The 24,833-nt window shown below is 49.0% G+C and overlaps 1 protein-coding gene across 1 annotated transcript in view; it reads right to left on the reverse strand.

Annotated features, from left to right (window-relative positions):
- LOC134932220 (myosin-IIIb-like) overlaps positions 1–24,833 on the reverse strand; it is a 374,352-nt gene that overhangs the window by 89,284 nt on the left and 260,235 nt on the right. The window contains exons 13-14 of the mRNA XM_063926445.1: positions 23,862–23,977; positions 12,821–12,984 (exon numbers count right to left, since the gene is read on the reverse strand). Of these exons, the coding sequence (XP_063782515.1) occupies positions 12,821–12,984; positions 23,862–23,977 (280 nt within the window). The remainder of the gene's footprint in view (positions 1–12,820; positions 12,985–23,861; positions 23,978–24,833) is intronic.

Below are 24,833 nucleotides of genomic sequence, written 5' to 3' on the forward strand. Positions count from 1 at the left end.
GTGATATCTCCTCATACTGTACTGCCGGATGTGTCAGTGATGTTATGTCACCCGTGTGATATCTCCTCATACTGTACTGCCGGATGTGTCAGTGATGTCACCTGTGTGATATCTCCTCATACTGTACTGCCGGATGTGTCAGTGATTCACCTGTGTGATATCTCCTCATACTGTGCTGCCGGATGTGTCAGTGATGTTATGTCACCTGTGTGATATCCTCCTCATACTGTGCTGCCGGATGTGTCAGTGATGTTATGTCACCTGTGTGATATCCTCCTCATACTGTGCTGCCGGATGTGTCAGTGATGTTATGTCACCTGTGTGATATCTCCTCATACTGTGCTGCCAGATGTGTCAGTAATGTTATGTCACCTGTGTGATATCCTCCTCATACTGTACTGCCGGATGTGTCAGTGATGTCACCTGTGTGATATCTCCTCATACTGTGCTGCCGGATGTGTCAGTGATGTTATGTCACCTGTGTGATATCCTCCTCATACTGTGCTGCCGGATGGGTCAGTGATGTTATGTCACCTGTGTGATATCTCCTCATACTGTGCTGCCGGATGTGTCAGTGATGTTATGTCACCTGTGTGATATCTCCTCATACTGTGCTGCCGGATGGGTCAGTGATGTTATGTCACCTGTGTGATATCTCCTCATACTGTGCTGCCGGATGTGTCAGTGATGTTATGTCACCCGTGTGATATCTCCTCATACTGTACTGCCGGATGTGTCAGTGATGTCACCTGTGTGATATCTCCTCATACTGTGCTGCCGGATGTGTCAGTGATGTTATGTCACCTGTGTGATATCTCCTCATACTGTACTGCCGGATGTGTCAGTGATGTTATGTCACCCGTGTGATATCTCCTCATACTGTACTGCCGGATGTGTCAGTGATGTCACCTGTGTGATATCTCCTCATACTGTACTGCCGGATGTGTCAGTGATTCACCTGTGTGATATCTCCTCATACTGTGCTGCCGGATGTGTCAGTGATGTTATGTCACCTGTGTGATATCCTCCTCATACTGTGCTGCCGGATGTGTCAGTGATGTTATGTCACCTGTGTGATATCTCCTCATACTGTGCTGCCGGATGTGTCAGTGATGTTATGTCACCTGTGTGATATCCTCCTCATACTGTGCTGCCGGATGTGTCAGTGATGTTATGTCACCTGTGTGATATCTCCTCATACTGTGCTGCCAGATGTGTCAGTAATGTTATGTCACCTGTGTGATATCCTCCTCATACTGTACTGCCGGATGTGTCAGTGATGTTATGTCACCTGTGTGATATCTCCTCATACTGTACTGCTGGATGTGTCAGTGATGTTATGTCACCTGTGTGATATCTCCTCATACTGTACTGCCGGATGTGTCAGTGATGTTATGTCACCCGTGTGATATCTCCTCATACTGTGCTGCCGGATGTGTCAGTGATGTTATGTCACCTGTGTGATATCTCCTCATACTGTGCTGCCGGATGTGTCAGTAATGTTATGTCACCTGTGTGATATCTCCTCATACTGTGTTGCCGGATGTGTCAGTGATGTTATGTCACCTGTGTGATATCTCCTCATACTGTGCTGCCGGATGTGTCAGTGATGTTATGTCACCTGTGTGATATCCTCCTCATGCTGTGCTGCCGGATGTGTCAGTGATGTTATGTCACCTGTGTGATATCTCCTCATACTGTACTGCCGGATGTGTCAGTGATGTTATGTCACCTGTGTGATATCTCCTCATACTGTGCTGCCGGATGTGTCAGTGATGTTATGTCACCTGTGTGATATCCTCCTCATACTGTGCTGCCGGATGTGTCAGTGATGTTATGTCACCTGTGTGATATCTCCTCATACTGTACTGCCGGATGTGTCAGTGATGTTATGTCACCTGTGTGATATCTCCTCATACTGTACTGCCGGATGTGTCAGTGATGTTATGTCACCTGTGTGATATCCTCCTCATACTGTACTGCCGGATGTGTCAGTGATGTTATGTCACCTGTGTGATATCCTCCTCATACTGTGCTGCCGGATGTGACAGTGATGTTATGTCACCTGTGTGATATCCTCCTCATACTGTGCTGCCGGATGTGTCAGTGATGTTATGTCACCTGTGTGATATCTCCTCATACTGTGCTGCCGGATGTGTCAGTGATGTTATGTCACCTGTGTGATATCTCCTCATACTGTACTGCCGGATGTGTCAGTGATGTTATGTCACCTGTGTGATATCTCCTCATACTGTGCTGCCGGATGTGTCAGTGATGTTATGTCACCTGTGTGATATCTCCTCATACTGTGCTGCCGGATGTGTCAGTGATGTTATGTCACCTGTGTGATATCTCCTCATACTGTGCTGCCGGATGTGTCAGTGATGTTATGTCACCTGTGTGATATCTCCTCATACTGTGCTGCCGGATGTGTCAGTGATGTTATGTCACCTGTGTGATATTTCCTCATACTGTACTGCTGGATGTGTCAGTGATGTTATGTCACCTGTGTGATATCTCCTCATACTGTGCTGCCGGATGTGTCAGTGATGTTATGTCACCAGTGTGATATCTCCTCATACTGTGCTGCCGGATGTGTCAGTGATGTCTCCTGTGTGATATCTCCTCATACTGTGCTGCCGGATGCGTCAGTATTGTTATGTCACCTGTGTGATATCTCCTCATACTGTGCTGCCGGATGCGTCAGTGATGTTATGTCACCTGTGTGATATCTCCTCATACTGTACTGCCGGATGTGTCAGAGATGTTATGTCACATGTGTGATCTCTCCTCATACTGTGCTGCCAGATGTGTCAGTGATGTTATGTCACCTGTGTGATATCTCCTCATACTGTGCTGCCGGATGTGTCAGTGATGTTATGTCACCTGTGTGATATCTCCTCATACTGTGCTGCCGGATGTGTCAGTGATGTTATGTCACCTGTGTGATATCTCCTCATACTGTGCTGCCGGATGTGTCAGTGATGTTATGTCACCTGTGTGATATCCTCCTCATACTGTGCTGCCGGATGTGTCAGTGATGTCACCTGTGTGATATCCTCCTCATACTGTGCTGCCGGATGTGTCAGTGATGTTATGTCACCTGTGTGATATCTCCTCATACTGTACTGCCGGATGTGTCAGTGATGTCACCTGTGTGATATCTCCTCATACTGTGCTGCCGGATGTGTCAGTGATGTTATGTCACCTGTGTGATATCCTCCTCATACTGTGCTGCCGGATGTGTCAGTGATGTTATGTCACCTGTGTGATATCTGCTCATACTGTGCTGCCGGATGTGTCAGTGATGTTATGTCACCTGTGTGATATCCTCCTCATACTGTACTGCCGGATGTGTCAGTGATGTTATGTCACCTGTGTGATATCTCCTCATACTGTGCTGCCGGATGTGTCAGTGATGTTATGTCACTTGTGTGATATCTCCTCATACTGTGCTGCCGTATGTGTCAGTGATGTTATGTCACCTGTGTGATATCTCCTCATACTGTACTGCCGGGTGTGTCAGTGATGTTATGTCACCTGTGTGATATCTCCTCATACTGTGCTGCCGGATGTGTCAGTGATGTTATGTCACCTGTGTGATATCTCCTCATACTGTGCTGCCGGATGGGTCAGTGATGTTATGTCACCTGTGTGATATCTCCTCATACTGTGCTGCCGGATGTGTCAGTGATGTTATGTCACCTGTGTGATATCTCCTCATACTGTGCTGCCGGATGTGTCAGTGATGTTATGTCACCCGTGTGATATCTCCTCATACTGTACTGCCGGATGTGTCAGTGATGTCACCTGTGTGATATCTCCTCATACTGTGCTGCCGGATGTGTCAGTGATGTTATGTCACCTGTGTGATATCTCCTCATACTGTACTGCCGGATGTGTCAGTGATGTTATGTCACCCGTGTGATATCTCCTCATACTGTACTGCCGGATGTGTCAGTGATGTCACCTGTGTGATATCTCCTCATACTGTACTGCCGGATGTGTCAGTGATTCACCTGTGTGATATCTCCTCATACTGTGCTGCCGGATGTGTCAGTGATGTTATGTCACCTGTGTGATATCCTCCTCATACTGTGCTGCCGGATGTGTCAGTGATGTTATGTCACCTGTGTGATATCTCCTCATACTGTGCTGCCGGATGTGTCAGTGATGTTATGTCACCTGTGTGATATCCTCCTCATACTGTGCTGCCGGATGTGTCAGTGATGTTATGTCACCTGTGTGATATCTCCTCATACTGTGCTGCCAGATGTGTCAGTAATGTTATGTCACCTGTGTGATATCCTCCTCATACTGTACTGCCGGATGTGTCAGTGATGTTATGTCACCTGTGTGATATCTCCTCATACTGTACTGCTGGATGTGTCAGTGATGTTATGTCACCTGTGTGATATCTCCTCATACTGTACTGCCGGATGTGTCAGTGATGTTATGTCACCCGTGTGATATCTCCTCATACTGTGCTGCCGGATGTGTCAGTGATGTTATGTCACCTGTGTGATATCTCCTCATACTGTGCTGCCGGATGTGTCAGTAATGTTATGTCACCTGTGTGATATCTCCTCATACTGTGTTGCCGGATGTGTCAGTGATGTTATGTCACCTGTGTGATATCTCCTCATACTGTGCTGCCGGATGTGTCAGTGATGTTATGTCACCTGTGTGATATCCTCCTCATGCTGTGCTGCCGGATGTGTCAGTGATGTTATGTCACCTGTGTGATATCTCCTCATACTGTACTGCCGGATGTGTCAGTGATGTTATGTCACCTGTGTGATATCTCCTCATACTGTGCTGCCGGATGTGTCAGTGATGTTATGTCACCTGTGTGATATCCTCCTCATACTGTGCTGCCGGATGTGTCAGTGATGTTATGTCACCTGTGTGATATCTCCTCATACTGTACTGCCGGATGTGTCAGTGATGTTATGTCACCTGTGTGATATCTCCTCATACTGTACTGCCGGATGTGTCAGTGATGTTATGTCACCTGTGTGATATCCTCCTCATACTGTACTGCCGGATGTGTCAGTGATGTTATGTCACCTGTGTGATATCCTCCTCATACTGTGCTGCCGGATGTGACAGTGATGTTATGTCACCTGTGTGATATCCTCCTCATACTGTGCTGCCGGATGTGTCAGTGATGTTATGTCACCTGTGTGATATCTCCTCATACTGTGCTGCCGGATGTGTCAGTGATGTTATGTCACCTGTGTGATATCTCCTCATACTGTACTGCCGGATGTGTCAGTGATGTTATGTCACCTGTGTGATATCTCCTCATACTGTGCTGCCGGATGTGTCAGTGATGTTATGTCACCTGTGTGATATCTCCTCATACTGTGCTGCCGGATGTGTCAGTGATGTTATGTCACCTGTGTGATATCTCCTCATACTGTGCTGCCGGATGTGTCAGTGATGTTATGTCACCTGTGTGATATCTCCTCATACTGTGCTGCCGGATGTGTCAGTGATGTTATGTCACCTGTGTGATATTTCCTCATACTGTACTGCTGGATGTGTCAGTGATGTTATGTCACCTGTGTGATATCTCCTCATACTGTGCTGCCGGATGTGTCAGTGATGTTATGTCACCAGTGTGATATCTCCTCATACTGTGCTGCCGGATGTGTCAGTGATGTCTCCTGTGTGATATCTCCTCATACTGTGCTGCCGGATGCGTCAGTATTGTTATGTCACCTGTGTGATATCTCCTCATACTGTGCTGCCGGATGCGTCAGTGATGTTATGTCACCTGTGTGATATCTCCTCATACTGTACTGCCGGATGTGTCAGAGATGTTATGTCACATGTGTGATCTCTCCTCATACTGTGCTGCCAGATGTGTCAGTGATGTTATGTCACCTGTGTGATATCTCCTCATACTGTGCTGCCGGATGTGTCAGTGATGTTATGTCACCTGTGTGATATCTCCTCATACTGTGCTGCCGGATGTGTCAGTGATGTTATGTCACCTGTGTGATATCTCCTCATACTGTGCTGCCGGATGTGTCAGTGATGTTATGTCACCTGTGTGATATCCTCCTCATACTGTGCTGCCGGATGTGTCAGTGATGTCACCTGTGTGATATCCTCCTCATACTGTGCTGCCGGATGTGTCAGTGATGTTATGTCACCTGTGTGATATCTCCTCATACTGTACTGCCGGATGTGTCAGTGATGTCATCTGTGTGATATCTCCTCATACTGTGCTGCCGGATGTGTCAGTGATGTTATGTCACCTGTGTGATATCCTCCTCATACTGTGCTGCCGGATGTGTCAGTGATGTTATGTCACCTGTGTGATATCTGCTCATACTGTGCTGCCGGATGTGTCAGTGATGTTATGTCACCTGTGTGATATCCTCCTCATACTGTACTGCCGGATGTGTCAGTGATGTTATGTCACCTGTGTGATATCTCCTCATACTGTGCTGCCGGATGTGTCAGTGATGTTATGTCACTTGTGTGATATCTCCTCATACTGTGCTGCCGTATGTGTCAGTGATGTTATGTCACCTGTGTGATATCTCCTCATACTGTACTGCCGGGTGTGTCAGTGATGTTATGTCACCTGTGTGATATCTCCTCATACTGTGCTGCCGGATGTGTCAGTGATGTTATGTCACCTGTGTGATATCTCCTCATACTGTGCTGCCGGATGGGTCAGTGATGTTATGTCACCTGTGTGATATCTCCTCATACTGTGCTGCCGGATGTGTCAGTGATGTTATGTCACCCGTGTGATATCTCCTCATACTGTACTGCCGGATGTGTCAGTGATGTTATGTCACCTGTGTGATATCTCCTCATACTGTACTGCCGGATGTGTCAGTGATGTTATGTCACCTGTGTGATATCTCCTCATACTGTGCTGCCGGATGTGTCAGTGATGTTATGTCACCCGTGTGATATCTCCTCATACTGTACTGCCGGATGTGTCAGTGATGTCACCTGTGTGATATCTCCTCATACTGTGCTGCCGGATGTGTCAGTGATGTTATGTCACCTGTGTGATATCTCCTCATACTGTACTGCCGGATGTGTCAGTGATGTTATGTCACCCGTGTGATATCTCCTCATACTGTACTGCCGGATGTGTCAGTGATGTCACCTGTGTGATATCTCCTCATACTGAACTGCCGGATGTGTCAGTGATGTCACCTGTGTGATATCTCCTCATACTGTGCTGCCGGATGTGTCAGTGATGTTATGTCACCTGTGTGATATCCTCCTCATACTGTGCTGCCGGATGTGTCAGTGATGTTATGTCACCTGTGTGATATCTCCTCATACTGTGCTGCCGGATGTGTCAGTGATGTTATGTCACCTGTGTGATATCCTCCTCATACTGTGCTGCCGGATGTGTCAGTGATGTTATGTCACCTGTGTGATATCTCCTCATACTGTGCTGCCGGATGTGTCAGTGATGTTATGTCACCTGTGTGATATCTCCTCATACTGTGCTGCCGGATGTGTCAGTAATGTTATGTCACCTGTGTGATATCCTCCTCATACTGTACTGCCGGATGTGTCAGTGATGTTATGTCACCTGTGTGATATCTCCTCATACTGTGCTGCCGGATGTGTCAGTAATGTTATGTCACCTGTGTGATATCTCCTCATACTGTGCTGCCGGATGTGTCAGTGATGTTATGTCACCTGTGTGATATCTCCTCATACTGTGCTGCCGGATGTGTCAGTGATGTTATGTCACCTGTGTGATATCCTCCTCATACTGTGCTGCCGGATTTGTCAGTGATGTTATGTCACCTGTGTGATATCTCCTCATACTGTGCTGCCGGATGTGTCAGTGATGTTATGTCACCTGTGTGATATCTCCTCATACTGTACTGCCGGATGTGTCAGTGATGTTATGTCACCTGTGTGATATCTCCTCATACTGTGCTGCCGGATGTGTCAGTGATGTTATGTCACCAGTGTGATATCTCCTCATACTGTGCTGCCGGATGTGTCAGTGATGTTATGTCACCCGTGTGATATCTCCTCATACTGTACTGCCGGATGTGTCAGTGATGTCACCTGTGTGATATCTCCTCATACTGTGCTGCCGGATGTGTCAGTGATGTTATGTCACCTGTGTGATATCTCCTCATACTGTACTGCCGGATGTGTCAGTGATGTTATGTCACCCGTGTGATATCTCCTCATACTGTACTGCCGGATGTGTCAGTGATGTCACCTGTGTGATATCTCCTCATACTGTACTGCCGGATGTGTCAGTGATGTCACCTGTGTGATATCTCCTCATACTGTGCTGCCGGATGTGTCAGTGATGTTATGTCACCTGTGTGATATCCTCCTCATACTGTGCTGCCGGATGTGTCAGTGATGTTATGTCACCTGTGTGATATCTCCTCATACTGTGCTGCCGGATGTGTCAGTGATGTTATGTCACCTGTGTGATATCCTCCTCATACTGTGCTGCCGGATGTGTCAGTGATGTTATGTCACCTGTGTGATATCTCCTCATACTGTGCTGCCGGATGTGTCAGTGATGTTATGTCACCTGTGTGATATCTCCTCATACTGTGCTGCCGGATGTGTCAGTAATGTTATGTCACCTGTGTGATATCCTCCTCATACTGTACTGCCGGATGTGTCAGTGATGTTATGTCACCTGTGTGATATCTCCTCATACTGTGCTGCCGTATGTGTCAGTGATGTTATGTCACCTGTGTGATATCTCCTCATACTGTACTGCCGGATGTGTCAGTGATGTTATGTCACCTGTGTGATATCTCCTCATACTGTGCTGCCGGATGTGTCAGTGATGATATGTCACCTGTGTGATATCTCCTCATACTGTGCTGCCGGATGTGTCAGTGATGTTATGTCACCTGTGTGATATCTCCTCATACTGTGCTGCCGGATGTGTCAGTGATGTTATGTCACCTGTGTGATATCTCCTCATACTGTGCTGCCGGATGTGTCAGTGATGTTATGTCACCTGTGTGATATCTCCTCATACTGTGCTGCCGGATGTGTCAGTGATGTTATGTCACCTGTGTGATATCTCCTCATACTGTGCTGCCGGATGTGTCAGTGATGTTATGTCACCTGTGTGATATCTCCTCATACTGTACTGCTGGATGTGTCAGTGATGTTATGTCACCTGTGTGATATCTCCTCATACTGTACTGCCGGATGTGTCAGTGATGTTATGTCACCTGTGTGATATCTCCTCATACTGTGCTGCCGGATGTGTCAGTGATGTTATGTCACCCGTGTGATATCTCCTCATACTGTGCTGCCGGATGTGTCAGTGATGTTATGTCACCTGTGTGATATCTCCTCATACTGTGCTGCCGGATGTGTCAGTAATGTTATGTCACCTGTGTGATATCTCCTCATACTGTGCTGCCGGATGTGTCAGTGATGTTATGTCACCTGTGTGATATCTCCTCATACTGTGCTGCCGGATGTGTCAGTGATGTTATGTCACCTGTGTGATATCCTCCTCATACTGTGCTGCCGGATGTGTCAGTGATGTTATGTCACCTGTGTGATATCCTCCTCATACTGTGCTGCCGGATGTGTCAGTGATGTTATGTCACCTGTGTGATATCTCCTCATACTGTGCTGCCGGATGTGTCAGTGATGTTATGTCACCTGTGTGATATCTCCTGATACTGTGCTGCCGGATGTGTCAGTGATGTTATGTCACCTGTGTGATATCTCCTCATACTGTACTGCCGGATGTGTCAGTGATGTTATGTCACCAGTGTGATATCTCCTCATACTGTGCTGCCGGATGTGTCAGTGATGTCTCCTGTGTGATATCTCCTCATACTGTGCTGCCGGATGCGTCAGTATTGTTATGTCACCTGTGTGATATCTCCTCATACTGTACTGCCGGATGTGTCAGAGATGTTATGTCAAATGTGTGATATCTCCTCATACTGTGCTGCCAGATGTGTCAGTGATGTTATGTCACCTGTGTGATATCTCCTCATACTGTGCTGCCGGATGGGCCAGTGATGTTATGTCACCTGTGTGATATCTCCTCATACTGTGCTGCCGGATGTGTCAGTGATGTTATGTCACCTGTGTGATATCTCCTCATACTGTACTGCCGGATGTGCCAGTGATGTTATGTCACCTGTGTGATATCTCCTCATACTGTACTGCCGGATGTGCCAGTGATGTTATGTCACCTGTGTGATATCTCCTCATACTGTGCTGCCGGATGTGTCAGTGATGTTATGTCACCTGTGTGATATCCTCCTCATACTGTGCTGCCGGATGTGCCAGTGATGTTATGTCACCTGTGTGATATCTCCTCATACTGTGCTGCCGGATGTGTCAGTGATGTTATGTCACCTGTGTGATATCTCCTCATACTGTGCTGCCGGATGTGTCAGTGATGTTATGTCACCTGTGTGAAATCCTCCTCATACTGTGCTGCCGGATGTGTCAGTGATGTCACCTGTGTGATATCCTCCTCATACTGTGCTGCCGGATGTGTCAGTGATGTTATGTCACCTGTGTGATATCTCCTCATACTGTACTGCCGGATGTGTCAGTGATGTTATGTCACCTGTGTGATATCTCCTCATACTGTGCTGCCGGATGTGTCAGTGATGTTATGTCACCTGTGTGATATCTCCTCATACTGTACTGCCGGATGTGTCAGTGATGTTATGTCACCTGTGTGATATCTCCTCATACTGTGCTGCCAGATGTGTCAGTGATGTTATGTCACCTGTGTGATATCCTCCTCATACTGTGCTGCCGGATGTGTCAGTGATGTTATGTCACCTGTGTGATATCTCCTCATACTGTGCTGCCGGATGTGTCAGTGATGTTATGTCACCTGTGTGATATCTCCTCATACTGTACTGCCGGATGTGTCAGTGATGTTATGTCACCTGTGTGATATCTCCTCATACTGTACTGCCGGATGTGTCAGTGATGTTATGTCAATTGTGTGATATCTCCTCATACTGTGCTGCCGGATGTGTCAGTAATGTTATGTCACCTGTGTGATATCTCCTCATACTGTACTGCCGGATATGTCAGTGATGTTATGTCACCTGTGTGATATCTCCTCATACTGTGCTGCCGGATGTGTCAGTGATGTTATGTCACCTGTGTGATCTCTCCTCATACTGTGCTGCCGGATGTGTCAGTGATGTTATGTCACCTGTGTGATATCTCCTCATACTGTACTGCCGGATGTGTCAGTGATGTTATGTCACCTGTGTGATATCTCCTCATACTGTGCTGCCGGATGTGTCAGTGATGTCACCTGTGTGATATCTCCTCATACTGTACTGCCGGATGTGTCAGTGATGTTATGTCACCTGTGTGATATCTCCTCATACTGTACTGCCGGATGTGTCAGTGATGTTATGTCACCTGTGTGATATCCTCCTCATACTGTGCTGCCGGATGTGTCAGTGATGTTATGTCACCTGTGTGATATCTCCTCATACTGTACTGCCGGATGTGTCAGTGATGTTATGTCACCTGTGTGATATCTCCTCATACTGTACTGCCGGATGTGTCAGTGATGTTATGTCACCTGTGTGATATCCTCCTCATACTGTGCTGCCGGATGTGTCAGTGATGTTATGTCACCTGTGTGATATCCTCCTCATACTGTGCTGCCGGATGTGTCAGTGATGTTATGTCACCTGTGTGATATCCTCCTCATACTGTACTGCCGGATGTGTCAGTGATGTTATGTCACCTGTGTGATATCTCCTCATACTGTGCTGCCGGATGTGTCAGTGATGTTATGTCACCTGTGTGATATCTCCTCATACTGTGCTGCCGGATGTGTCAGTGATGTTATGTCACCTGTGTGATATCTCCTCATACTGTGCTGCCGGATGTGTCAGTGATGTTATGTCACCTGTGTGATATCCTCCTCATACTGTGCTGCCGGATGTGTCAGTGATGTTATGTCACCTGTGTGATATCCTCCTCATACTGTACTGCCGGATGTGTCAGTGATGTTATGTCACCCGTGTGATATCTCCTCATACTGTACTGCCGGATGTGTCAGTGATGTCACCTGTGTGATATCTCCTCATACTGTGCTGCCGGATGTGTCAGTGATGTTATGTCACCCGTGTGATATCTCCTCATACTGTACTGCCGGATGTGTCAGTGATGTCACCTGTGTGATATCTCCTCATACTGTGCTGCCGGATGTGTCAGTGATGTTATGTCACCTGTGTGATCTCTCCTCATACTGTACTGCCGGATGTGTCAGTGATGTTATGTCACCCGTGTGATATCTCCTCATACTGTACTGCCGGATGTGTCAGTGATGTTATGTCACCTGTGTGATCTCTCCTCATACTGTACTGCCGGATGTGTCAGTGATGTTATGTCACCTGTGTGATATCTCCTCATACTGTGCTGCCGGATGTGTCAGTGATGTTATGTCACCTGTGTGATATCTCCTCATACTGTGCTGCCGGATGTGTCAGTGATGTTATGTCACCTGTGTGATATCACCTCATACTGTACTGCCGGATGTGTCAGTGATGTCACCTGTGTGATATCTCCTCATACTGTGCTGCCGGATGTGTCAGTGATGTTATGTCACCTGTGTGATATCTCCTCATACTGTGCTGCCGGATGTGTCAGTGATGTTATGTCACCTGTGTGATATCACCTCATACTGTGCTGCCGGATGTGTCAGTGATGTCACCTGTGTGATATCTCCTCATACTGTGCTGCCGGATGTGTCAGTGATGTCACCTGTGTGATATCTCCTCATACTGTGCTACCGAATGTGTCAGTTACTGTACATTACCTGCGTGATGTCATGCCATGTAGCCACAGGGGGAAGGTTCCCGCATCCAGCACTTTCTTGGCCTGTGTTTCCTTGAACCAGAGCAGAGTTTTGCGTCTCTGCATGAGCTTCCTCTCACCATGTGCAGTGACAGTGGGGACCTTCGAGTTGTCAAATGGGGATAACTGTACAAATAGCAAAAGGACATGATACTGCATCTTCCAAGTCTCTATCCACAGACATCCTAACCTCCACCCCCATCTCTTACCGGCACCCCTACACCCCCATGTTTTCCCAGCACCCCTCCTCCCATACGTCTTACCGTCTGTAGCAATAAAGCCCATTGAAATCGGAATGGGCATTATTATATAATGTATATTTTGTATGGAAAATGATCTCTCCTCCTGTTTGACAAGTTACAAGCCATCAGGAAATGTATATTTGCTCTTCTCAGCATGAGGTCCAGTGTAGGGGGCACTTTACTTTACAATAAGGCTGTACAGGGAACCAGATCCTTTGAGGACAGAGGTAAGTGCTGATAAAGGGGGATCCTGCCATATTCTGAGCTAGTCATACATCATGGACACCTCTGCCAATCTATGCTGTGACTTCTCTGAAGCCCCTGCTACTCGGTCAGAGAAACCCTGGGCTATGAGAACAAAAGGGACTTTACACCCAGCCACAATCAATTACTTTTGGTTTTGAAAGAGGTATAATCCACAAGGGTGGGGGTCAAAGAGCAGGACTGGAGAGATAAATAAATATGTCTGTTTAAATTCTACCCGGAGGACATTACTCCAAAGAATATTGCTGAATAACGAGGTGATATATGAACTTCGTGTTATCCTTTTTATTTTCTGTGAAATTGTCTGTAACCTGTGTGCACTTGTAAATAATCAGAATACTCTGTCATTATTTATTTTATCTGTAAGCTTTGAAGTTAATCTTGAAATTAAAACGTAATTTCTAGTTCTGATATTCTGTGTTCTTAGACCTACGGCAATGTGAGGGGCATGCTACTGATTTTGAAAGCATATCTACTGTGAGCGGAACCGAAGGGCCGCTGTGGGAGGAGTTACCATATAGAATACGCTTGGTGGTGGCAGACCAATATATTTGTTAGGATAATTTTGCAAAACACCGTCACGACCACTCAACTTGGAAGAATTTGTGAGCACAAGCATGACACCGGCACACCTCCACCCACAAATCTTAATGGCAACCCCAACCCACAAGTCTTAATGATACTCCTCCACCTTCAAGTCTTCCCGACACCTCTCCAACCACAAGTCTTCCAGACACCCCTCCACCCACAACAGAGCACTGGATTTCCCTTCCTGCTTGTGAGGACAGTTAGATCTGCCTGGTGTCCTTTAAGCCGACCAATGTACCATTACATCCCAACATCGATGGTTATTAGTTGATTTTACCATCTCTAAGTATCCACAGGATCTGTCCTGGAGCACTGCATTGTGTGTTTGGGTCTTTCTCCGGAGGAATTTGGGGCTCATTCATTCTGGACTGGTGTGACGACTTGTGCTGCCTCGGCGGGGATTACTATATCCAGGCATTAGGCTCCTGGAGATCTAGAGCCTGTCATCGCTGTACGTGGTCTGTACAGGGGCTTGCTAGCACTTCCCTTGATAGATAATAGAGGCAAAGATCTCCACGGCAGGCCGCCCAAGAAGGTCCAACCGACCGAATAGAACGGGCCTTGATGGTAGCAGGAGCTGTAAGGCCAGCCTGTACATAAGCATGTGCAATCACCATTCTAATCCATCTGGCCAGGGTCTGCTTGTGAGCAGGCTAGCCACGTTTGTGAAAACCAAACAGAACAAAAAGAGAATCCAACTTCCTGATGGAGGCAGTTCTGTTCACGTAGATACGGAGAGCCCGTACCACATCCAAAGACCATTCTTTGGAGGACAAATCAGGAGAGGCAAAGGCCGGAACCACAATCTCCTGATTAAGGTGGAACGAAGACACCACCTTAGTTAAATACCCGGGACGTGTTCTAAGAACCGCCTGATCACAGTGAAAAATCAGATATGGTGACCTACAAGACAAGGCACCCAAATCCGACACCCGTATAGCAGAGACAATAGCCAGCAGAAACAATACCTTAAGAGAAAGCCACTTAAGGTCTGCAGATTCAAGAGGCTCAAAAGGAGACCCTTGTAACTCCTCCAGAAACACTGACAAGTCCCAAGGAGCCACCGGCGGGACGTAAGGCGGTTGAATCCGCCACACACCCTGAGTGAACGTTTGCACATCAGGCAAGGTCGTAATTTTTCTCTGAAACCAAACCGACAAGGCAGAAATATGAACCTTGATGGAGGCCAGACGAAGGCCCAAATCCAGGCCTGGTTGTAGAAAGGGCAAAAGTTTGGCCGTACTAAACTTATAAGCATCATTATTGTTAGATGCGCACCAAGCAAAGTAAGAATTCCAGACCCTATGATAAATCCGAGCAGAAGCCGGTTTTCGGGCCTTCAACATGGTTTGAATGACCGCCTCAGAAAATCTTTTGGCCCTTAAGACGGAAGCTTCAAGAGCCACGCCGTCAAAGCCAATTGGGCTAAATCCTGATATACACAGGGGCCATGAACAAGGAGATCTGGGTGCTGCGGAAGTAGAAGGGTACGCTCTATCAAGAGACCCTGAAGGTCTGAGAACCAATGCCGTCTGGGCCACGCTGGAGCGATCAGAAGTAGGATTCCTCCTTCTTGCTTGAACTTCCTTATTACTCTGGGCAGGAGTGACACTGGAGGGAACATGTACGGCAGCCGAAAGTTCCATGGAATTGCCAGTGCTTCCACGAACGCTGCTTGAGGATCCCTTGTCCTTGCTCCGAAGACCGGAACCTTGTGATTGTGTCGAGATGCCATCAGGTCCACATCTGGAAGGCCCCACTTGTCCACGAGGAGTTGATACACTGTTGGATGGAGGCTCCACTCTCTGGCGTGTACGTCTTGACGACTGAGAAAGTCCGCTTCCCAGTTTTGGACCCCCGGAATGAACACTGCCGATATGGCTTGCAGATGGCGTTCCGCCCACTGAAGAATCCGTGATACTTCCCTCAATGCCATGCGGCTTCGAGTGCCGCCTTGATGATTGATGTACGCCACCGTGGTGGTGTTGTCCGATTGTACTTGAACAGGTCTGCTCTGTATTAAATGCTGGGCCAAGTTCAATGAGTTGAACACCGCCCGCAATTCCAGAATCTTTATCGGGAGGAGAGACTCCTCCTTGGTCACCGACCCTGAAGGGAGTGTTGCTCCAACACCGCGCCCCAACCCCTCAGACTGGCGTCCGTCGTCAGAAGGACCCAGTTGGAGATCCAGAAGGGACGACCCCTGCTCAATCGTTGGTCCTGAAGCCATCAGCTCAGTGACAGACGGACCTCTGGAGACAATGAGATCATTTGAGACCTGATCCGTTGAGGCAGGCCGCCCCACTTGGCAAGAATCAACCTCTGGATAGGGCGGGAATGGAATTGAGCGTACTCCACCATGTCGAAAGCCGACACCATGAGACCTAGCACTTGCATTGCCGAATGTATCGACACTTGCGGACGAGATATGAAGCATCGAATCCTGTCCTGAAGCTCCAGGACTTTCTCCTGATACAAGAACAACCGCTGGTTGTGAGTGTCCAACAACCCAGGATTTCAACTGGATTTCTTCCAGTTGATGAGCCACCCGTGGGCTTGCAGAAACTGGATAGTCAGAGCCAGATTGCGTAGGAGAATTTCTGGGGAATTTGCCAGGATCAACAAGTCATCCAAGTACGGTAGGATCCTGACCCCTTGACGGCAGAGTACAGCCGTCATTACCGCCATGACCTTGGTGAAGACTCACGGAGCCGTGGTCAAACCAAAAGGTAACGCCCCAAATTGGTAATGGAGGTTGCCAACCGCAAACCTCAGGTACTGCTGATGCGACACTGCAATGGGAATATGCAGGTAAGCATCCTGTATGTCCAGTGAGACCATATAGTCCCCAGGCTCCAAGGCCAGAAAAATAGAGCGAAGAGTTTCCATACAAAACTTGGGAGACCTTCACAAATTTGTTCAAGGACTTGAGGTTGAGAATGGGCCGGGAAGACCCATTCGGTTTCAGGACTAGGAACAGCGGTGAATAGTACCCCCTTGCCTCTCTAAGCCAGAGGCACCTGTACTACCACTCCTGTTTCCAGGAGGGATTGTATTAATGAATTAAGAGTTTTTGCCTTCACCTGATCCGAAGGGATGTCTGTCAGGCAAAATCAATGAGGGGGACGATTCTTGAAGGATACGGCGTAAACTCAAGTGTCGACTTCCCTACCCAGGCATCGGAAGTGCTCTTCAACCATTCCTGGGTAAACCCTAGAAGTCGGCCCCCCACTCTGGGATCCCCCAGAGGGAGGCCTGCCCCGTCATGCGGCAGGCTTGTCAGTTTTGGAAGCAGGCTGACGGGCAGCCCAAAAAAAGAAACCACAAAGGACAATAGCAGTGCTAATTGAAATGCGGAGTAAAGATTATAATGAGAAGGATTGAGTGATAAGAAATTCACATTTAATAAAACATAAAATTAGGCCTCATTAAAAATTGGATCCAAAAATCCAAGGACAATTCATAGCAATAAAAACAATAAATATGGGTCAGACACTATAACTGCCTATCACAATAACTTCCGTTCCTATTAATTAAACTGGATTATACAGCAGATGGAGACAGACTGACAGCGCAGTCTCACCAATACACTTTACCCGAAAACCGCTAGAGGTGTAGTCCCTTAAGAGTGTCTCTGATGTTTTTACTCAAAACCAGCCAGGTTTGTGATCCTCGGTGTAGCACGTTGTCCTATTTATGAAGGAAAGGGTTGATGGTGTTTCCAGTTGTAAAAGATTTGTCTCACTTTTTCTGCAGATGGCAAAGTCCAGTAATTGGTCCGGGTGTGATACAGCAGTAAAATTTAACGTGGTTGTCGACTCAAATAGCCTCCTCCTGACGCGTTTCGCTGCAGGCACTGCAGCTTTATCAAAGGGCAGCCCAGGCTCATTTGGGTTTGGGCTTATTGGGTTTGGAAGTGCAAACCTGTTTTGGGTACGCCAGACCTTTTGCTTTCCCTGAAGGATGAATGGAAGTACAGAAGGAGCAGTACCAGGTAGACACGCTGTTTTAGCAGATGCTAAGTCAGCCACTATCTTGTTGAGGTTTTCTCCGAAAAGAATGTCTCCTTTGACGGGGAATTTCTTCGAGTCCATGTCCACAGACCAGGACCGTACCAGAGAATTCGGCGAGCCAAAATGGATGTAGTAGAAGCCTTGGCTGCCAGAATACCGGCATCAGAAGCCGCCTCTTTAATGTAATGAGACTCTGTAACAATATACGACAGGCATTGTCTAGCATGATCAGAAGTATTGGAAGGCAACTCCACCTCCAGCTCCTGAGCCCACGCTTCCACCGCTTCTGTCGCTGCAATAGTGGGCCTATGCACCGCACCGTTTAGGGTGTAGATTGCCTTCAAACAACCCTCCACACGCTTGTCCGTCGGATCTCTCAAGGACGTGACAGTAGTTACAGGCAGAGCTGAGGATACTACCAGCCGCGCCACTTGCGAATCCACTGGCAGGGGGAATTTCCCAATTTTTACTAATCTACGCAGCGAGAGGGTAGCGAGCCAGCATCTTCTTGTGAGGCGTGAATTTCTTTCCTGGATTTTCCCAGGACTCCTGACGTATGTCAACTAAATGTTCAGATTGAGGTAAAACTTGTTTAACCACCTTCTGACGTTTAAACCTGTCCGGTTTCTTAGGGAAAGTATCAGGCTCCGGTTCATCATCAACCTGAATAATGAGCCTGATAGCCTCTAACAAGTCAGGAACATCCACCTGCGAAACAACTTCCCCATCAGAACCATCAGGATCAGAATCTGTGGGGTTCGTATAAACGCCATCCTCATCAGATGAGGCGTCTGGGACGTTGGTGGATTGTGAGGAAGTAATTGCCCGCTTAGAGGACCCCTTGGTCTTAGGCGGGTGAGGGTAAGACTTCTGAGTAGTCAGTGATTGGTTCAATTGCTGTAACTGGACAGCTGATCTGCCCACGGCGGGTCAACCGCGGGGACCATAAGCGGTTGTACTGGCACAGGAGGTCCCATAGGGAGCGTTAGTCTAGTTACCAGCGTATTTAATAGCGTGGAGAAGGTAGCCCAAGGCGGGTCATATTGCACCCCTGTTGCTACAGTCCCACTGGGGGGTAAGTAACCCCCAGAACTTGAACCCTCAGCTGCTATGTTTTTCCCTGTGGAGCCCAGTGTACCCGCAGCAGAAATGCAGGCTGTCGGGTGCTCGCTGCTGATATTGCGGCTGCCGGGATCCTGAGAGCCGGCATTCTGTCAGCAGGCTTATCATACAGAACCCGCGGTGGCTTGTACAGTAGCAGCTCTCCTCATCCTACTGTCTTCCCTACTAGGTACGGTGACGCCATCTTCCGGATGGGTCCAGCATGTAAAGATGAGGGGGAGTTGTACGCCATGAATAGTCGGGTATAGAAGTGGGGTGCAGTTGTTGCCATCTGTTATACACCCCAATATTTCCTTATCGCTTCATCCCCTAATATTGTTACTGACTCTGCTGTCTGTGGTTATTCCAGTGTTATGTGGGAGATATGTAGGATATGTCTTATGCGGGGTATAATGGGGCGTTTATAGGGCAGAACTTCCTGCGTCTGCCGGGCGGGGTATAATGAGGCGTTTATAGGGCGGAACTTCCTGCGTCTGCCGGGCGGGGTATAATGAGGCGTTTATAGGGCGGAACTTCCTGCGTCTGCCGGGCAAAGTATAATGAGGCGTTTATAGGGCGGAACTTCCTGCGTCTGCCGGGCAGGGTATAATGAGGCGTTTATAGGGCAGAACTTCCTGCGTCTGCCGGGCGGGGTATAATGAGGCATTTATAGGGCGGAACTTCCTGCGTCTGCCGAGCGGGGTATAATGAGGCATTTATAGGGCGGAACTTCCTGCGTCTGCCGGGCAGGGTATAATGAAGCGTTTATAGGGCGGAACTTCCTGCGTCTGCCGGGCAGGGTATAATGAGGCGTTTATAGGGCGGAACTTCCTGCGTCTGCCGAGCGGGGTATAATGAGGCGTTTATAGGGCAGAACTTCCTGCGTCTGCCGGGCGGGGTATAATGAGGCGTTTATAGGGCAGAACTTCCTGCGTCTGCCGGGCGGGGTATAATGAGGCATTTATAGGGCAGAACTTCCTGCATCTGCCGGGAGGGGTATAATGAGGCGTTTATAGGGCAGAACTTCCTGCGTCTGCCGGGCGGGGTATGGTGAGGCGTTTATAGGGCAGAACTTCCTGCATCTGCCGGGCGGGGTATAATGAGGCGTTTATAGGGCAGAACTTCCTGCGTCTGCCGGGCGCGGTATAATGAGGCGTTTATAGGGCAGAACTTCCTGCGTCTGCCGGGCGGGGTATAATGAGGCGTTTATAGGGCGGAACTTCCTGCGTCTGCCGGGCGAGGTATAATGAGGCATTTATAGGGCAGAACTTCCTGCATCTGCGGGGAGGGGTATAATGAGGCGTTTATAGGGCAGAACTTCCTGCGTCTGCCAGGCGGGGTATAATGAGGCGTTTATAGGGCAGAACTTCCTGCGTCTGCCGGGCGGGGTATAATAAGGCATTTATAGGGCGGAACTTCCTGCGTCTGCCGGGCGCGGTATAATAAGGCGTTTATAGGGCAGAACTTCCTGCGTCTGCCTGGCGGGGTATAATGAGGCGTTTATAGGACGGAACTTCCTGCGTCTGCCGTGCGGGGTATAATGAGGCGTTTATAGGGCAGAACTTCCTGCGTCTGCTGGGCGGGGTATAATGAGGCATTTATAATGCAGAACTTCCTGCATCTGCGGGGAGGGGTATAATGAGGCGTTTATAGGGCAGAACTTCCTGCGTCTGCCGGGCGGGGTATGGTGAGGCGTTTATAGGGCAGAACTATCTGCGTCTGCCGGGCGGGGTATAATGAGGCGTTTATAGGGCGGAACTTCCTGCGTCTGCCGGGCGGGGTATAATGAGGCGTTTATAGGGCAGAACTTCCTGCGTCTGCCGGGCGCGGTATAATGAGGCGTTTATACGGCAGAACTTCCTGAGTCTGCCGGGCGGGGTATAATGAGGCTTTTATAGGGAAGAACTTCCTGCGTCTGCCGGGCAGGGTATAATGAGGCTTTTATAGGGCAGAACTTCCTGCATCTGCCGGGCGGTGTATAATGAGGCGTTTATAGGGCAGAACTTCCTGCGTCTGCCGGGCGGGGTATAATTAGGCGTTTATAGGGTGGAACTTCCTGCGTCTGCCGGGCGGGGTATAATTAGGCGTTTATAGGGCAGAACTTCCTGCGTCTGCCGGGCGGTGTATAATGAGGCGTTTATAGGGCAGAACTTCCTGCGTCTGCCGGGCGGGGTATAATGAGGCGTTTATAGATCAGAACTTCCTGCGTCTGCCGGGCGGGGTATAATGAGGCGTTTATAGGGCAGAACTTCCTGCATCTGCCGGGCGGGGTATAATGAGGCGTTTATAGAGCAGAATTTCCTGCGTCTGCCGGGCGGGGTATGGTGAGGCGTTTATAGGGCAGAACTTCCTGCGTCTGCCGGGCGGGGTATAATGAGGCGTTTATAAGGCGGAACTTCCTGCGTCTGCCGGGCAGGGTATAATGAGGCGTTTATAGGGCGGAACTTCCTGCGTCTGCCGAGCGGGGTATAATGAGGCTTTTATAGGGAAGAACTTCCTGCGTCTGCCGGGCAGGGTATAATGAGGCTTTTATAGGGCAGAACTTCCTGCATCTGCCGGGCGGTGTATAATGAGGCGTTTATAGGGCAGAACTTCCTGCGTCTGCCGGGCGGGGTATAATTAGGCGTTTATAGGGTGGAACTTCCTGCGTCTGCCGGGCGGGGTATAATTAGGCGTTTATAGGGCAGATCTTCCTGCGTCTGCTGGGCGGTGTATAATGAGGCGTTTATAGGGCAGAACGTCCTGCGTCTGCCGGGCGGGGTATAATGAGGCGTTTATAGGGCAGAACTTCCTGCGTCTGCCGGGCGGGGTATAATGAGGCGTTTATAGGGCAGAACTTCCTGCATCTGCCGGGCGGGGTATAATGAGGCGTTTATAGAGCAGAACTTCCTGCGTCTGCCGGGCGGGGTATGGTGAGGCGTTTATAGGGCAGAACTTCCTGCGTCTGCCGGGCGGGGTATGGTGAGGCGTTTATAGGGCAGAACTTCCTGCGTCTGCCGGGCGGGGTATAATGAGGCATTTATAGGGCGGAACTTCCTGCGTCTGCCGAGCGGGGTATAATGAGGCGTTTATAAGGCGGAACTTCCTGCGTCTGCCGGGCAGGGTATAATGAGGCGTTTATAGGGCGGAACTTCCTGCGTCTGCCGGGCAGGGTATAATGAGGCGTTTATAGAGCGGAACTTCCTGCGTCTGCCGAGCGGGGTATAATGAGGCGTTTATAGGGCAGAACTTCCTGCGTCTGCCGGGCGGGGTATAATGAGGCATTTATAGGGCAGAACTTCCTGCATCTGCCGGGAGGGGTATAATGAGGCGTTTATAGGGCAGAACTTCCTGCGTCTGCCGGGCGGGGTATGGTGAGGCGTTTATAGGGCAAAACTTCCTGCGTCTGCTGGGCGGGGTATAATGAGGCGTTTATAGGGCAGAACTTCCTGCGTCTGCCGGGCGCGGTATAATGAGGCGTTTATAGGGCAGAACTTCCTGCGTCTGCCGGGCGGGGTATAATGAGGCGTTTATAGGACGGAACTTCCTGCGTCTGCCGTGCGGGGTATAATGAGGCGTTTATAGGGCGGAACTTCCTGCGTCTGCCGGGCGTGGTATAATGAGGCATTTATAGGGCAGAACTTCCTGCATCTGCGGGGAGGGGTATAATGAGGCATTTATAGGGCAGAACTTCCTGCATCTGCGGGGAGGGGTATAATGAGGCGTTTATAGGGCAGAACTTCCTGCGTCTGCCGGGCGGGGTATGGTGAGGCGTTTATAGGGCAGAACTTCCTGCATCTGCCAGGCGGGGTATAATGAGGCGTTTATAGGGCAGAACTTCCTGCGTCTGCCGGGCGGGGTATAATGAGGCATTTATAGGGCAGAACTTCCTGCATCTGCTGGGAGGGGTATAATGAGGCATTTATAGGGCAAAACTTCCTGCATCTGCTGAGAGGGGTATAATGAGGCGTTTATAGGGCAGAACTTCCTGCGTCTGCCGGGCGGGGTATGGTGAGGCGTTTATAGGGCAGAACTTCCTGCGTCTGCCGGGCGGGGTATAATGAGGCATTTATAGGGCGGAACTTCCTGCGTCTGCCGGGCGCGGTATAATAAGGCGTTTATAGGGCAGAACTTCCTGCGTCTGCCTGGCGGGGTATAATGAGGCGTTTATAGGATGGAACTTCCTGCGTCTGCCGAGCGGGGTATAATGAGGCGTTTATAGGGCAGAACTTCCTGCGTCTGCCGGGCGGGGTATAATGAGGCGTTTATAGGGCAGAACTTCCTGCGTCTGCCGGGCGGGGTATAATGAGGCGTTTATAGGGCAGAACTTCCTGCGTCTGCCGGGCGGGGTATAATGAGGCGTTTATAGGGCAGAACTTCCTGCGTCTGCCGGGCGAGGTATAATGAGGCGTTTATAGGGCGGAACTTCCTGCGTCTGCCGGGCGGGGTATAATGAGGCGTTTATAGGGCGGAACTTCCTGCGTCTGCCGGGCGGGGTATAATGAGGCGTTTATAGGGCGGAACTTCCTGCGTCTGCCGGGCGGAGTATAATGAGGCGTTTATAGGGCGGAACTTCCTGCATCTGCCGGGCAACGTTAGGAAGAGACTCCATACTGTAATGAAACCACGGGGTCCTTCCACATAGTATTACACTAGGGGTGTGCTGACTTATGCACCCAGAATAGCGGAGGTGTTTCACAGTGATAAGACTGATAGAGTGTCTGCCATGAGGCCACCTGTAATAACGAGTATATACCGCTGCGGATTATCTTATATGTGACATTTCATTATCTCTCTGATGGTTTGGTAGAAATACCTGAACCAGCTGACTCCTGGGACGCGGTACAGGCGGCAGCTCCGCGGCATCTCCTGAGCTCTGCGTTAATAAAGGGGGCCTCTTACGTGGACGAGGAACAGGTCGGGTGACTGATCCTAAAGAAGAGACATTTATTTATTGTAACCATAGAGATAATTATCATAAAGACTGAAAGTAGTAAGACGTCTAACAACCTACACACACACACAATGCCATCACCGTACATTATACAGCCACCTACACACACATAACGCCATCACCGTACATTATACAGCCACCTACACACACATAACGCCATCACCGTACATTGGAGGTCATTCCGAGTTGTTCGCTCGCAAGGCGATTTTAGCAGAGTTGCTCACGCTAAGCCGCCGCCTACTGGGAGTGAATCTTAGCATCTTAAAATTGCGAACGAAGTATTCGCAATATTGCGATTACACACCTCGTAGCAGTTTCTGAGTAACTTCAGACTTACTCGGCATCTGCGATCAGTTCAGTGCTTGTCGTTCCTGGTTTGACGTCACAAACACTCCCAGCGTTCGCCCAGACACTCCTCCGTTTCTCCGGCCACTCCTGCGTTTTTTCCGGAAACGGTAGCGTTTTTTCCCACACGCCCATAAAACGGCCTGTTTCCGCCCAGTAACACCCATTTCCTGTCAATCACATTACGATCGCCAGACCGATGAAAAAGCCGTGAGTAAAATTACTAAGTGCATAGCAAATTTACTTGGCGCAGTCGCAGTGCGGACATTGCGCATGCGCATTAAGCGGAAAATCGCTGCGATGCGAAGATTTTTACCGAGCGAACAACTCGGAATGAGGGCCATTATACAGCCACCTACACACATATAACGCCATCACCGTACATTATACAGATACCTACACACACACACACAATGCCATCACCGTACATTATACAGCCACCTACACACATATAATGCCATCACCGTACATTATACAGCCACCTACACA

Source organism: Pseudophryne corroboree, chromosome 1 (assembly GCF_028390025.1).
Source record: "Pseudophryne corroboree isolate aPseCor3 chromosome 1, aPseCor3.hap2, whole genome shotgun sequence".
Taxonomy (NCBI): Eukaryota; Metazoa; Chordata; class Amphibia; order Anura; family Myobatrachidae; genus Pseudophryne; species Pseudophryne corroboree.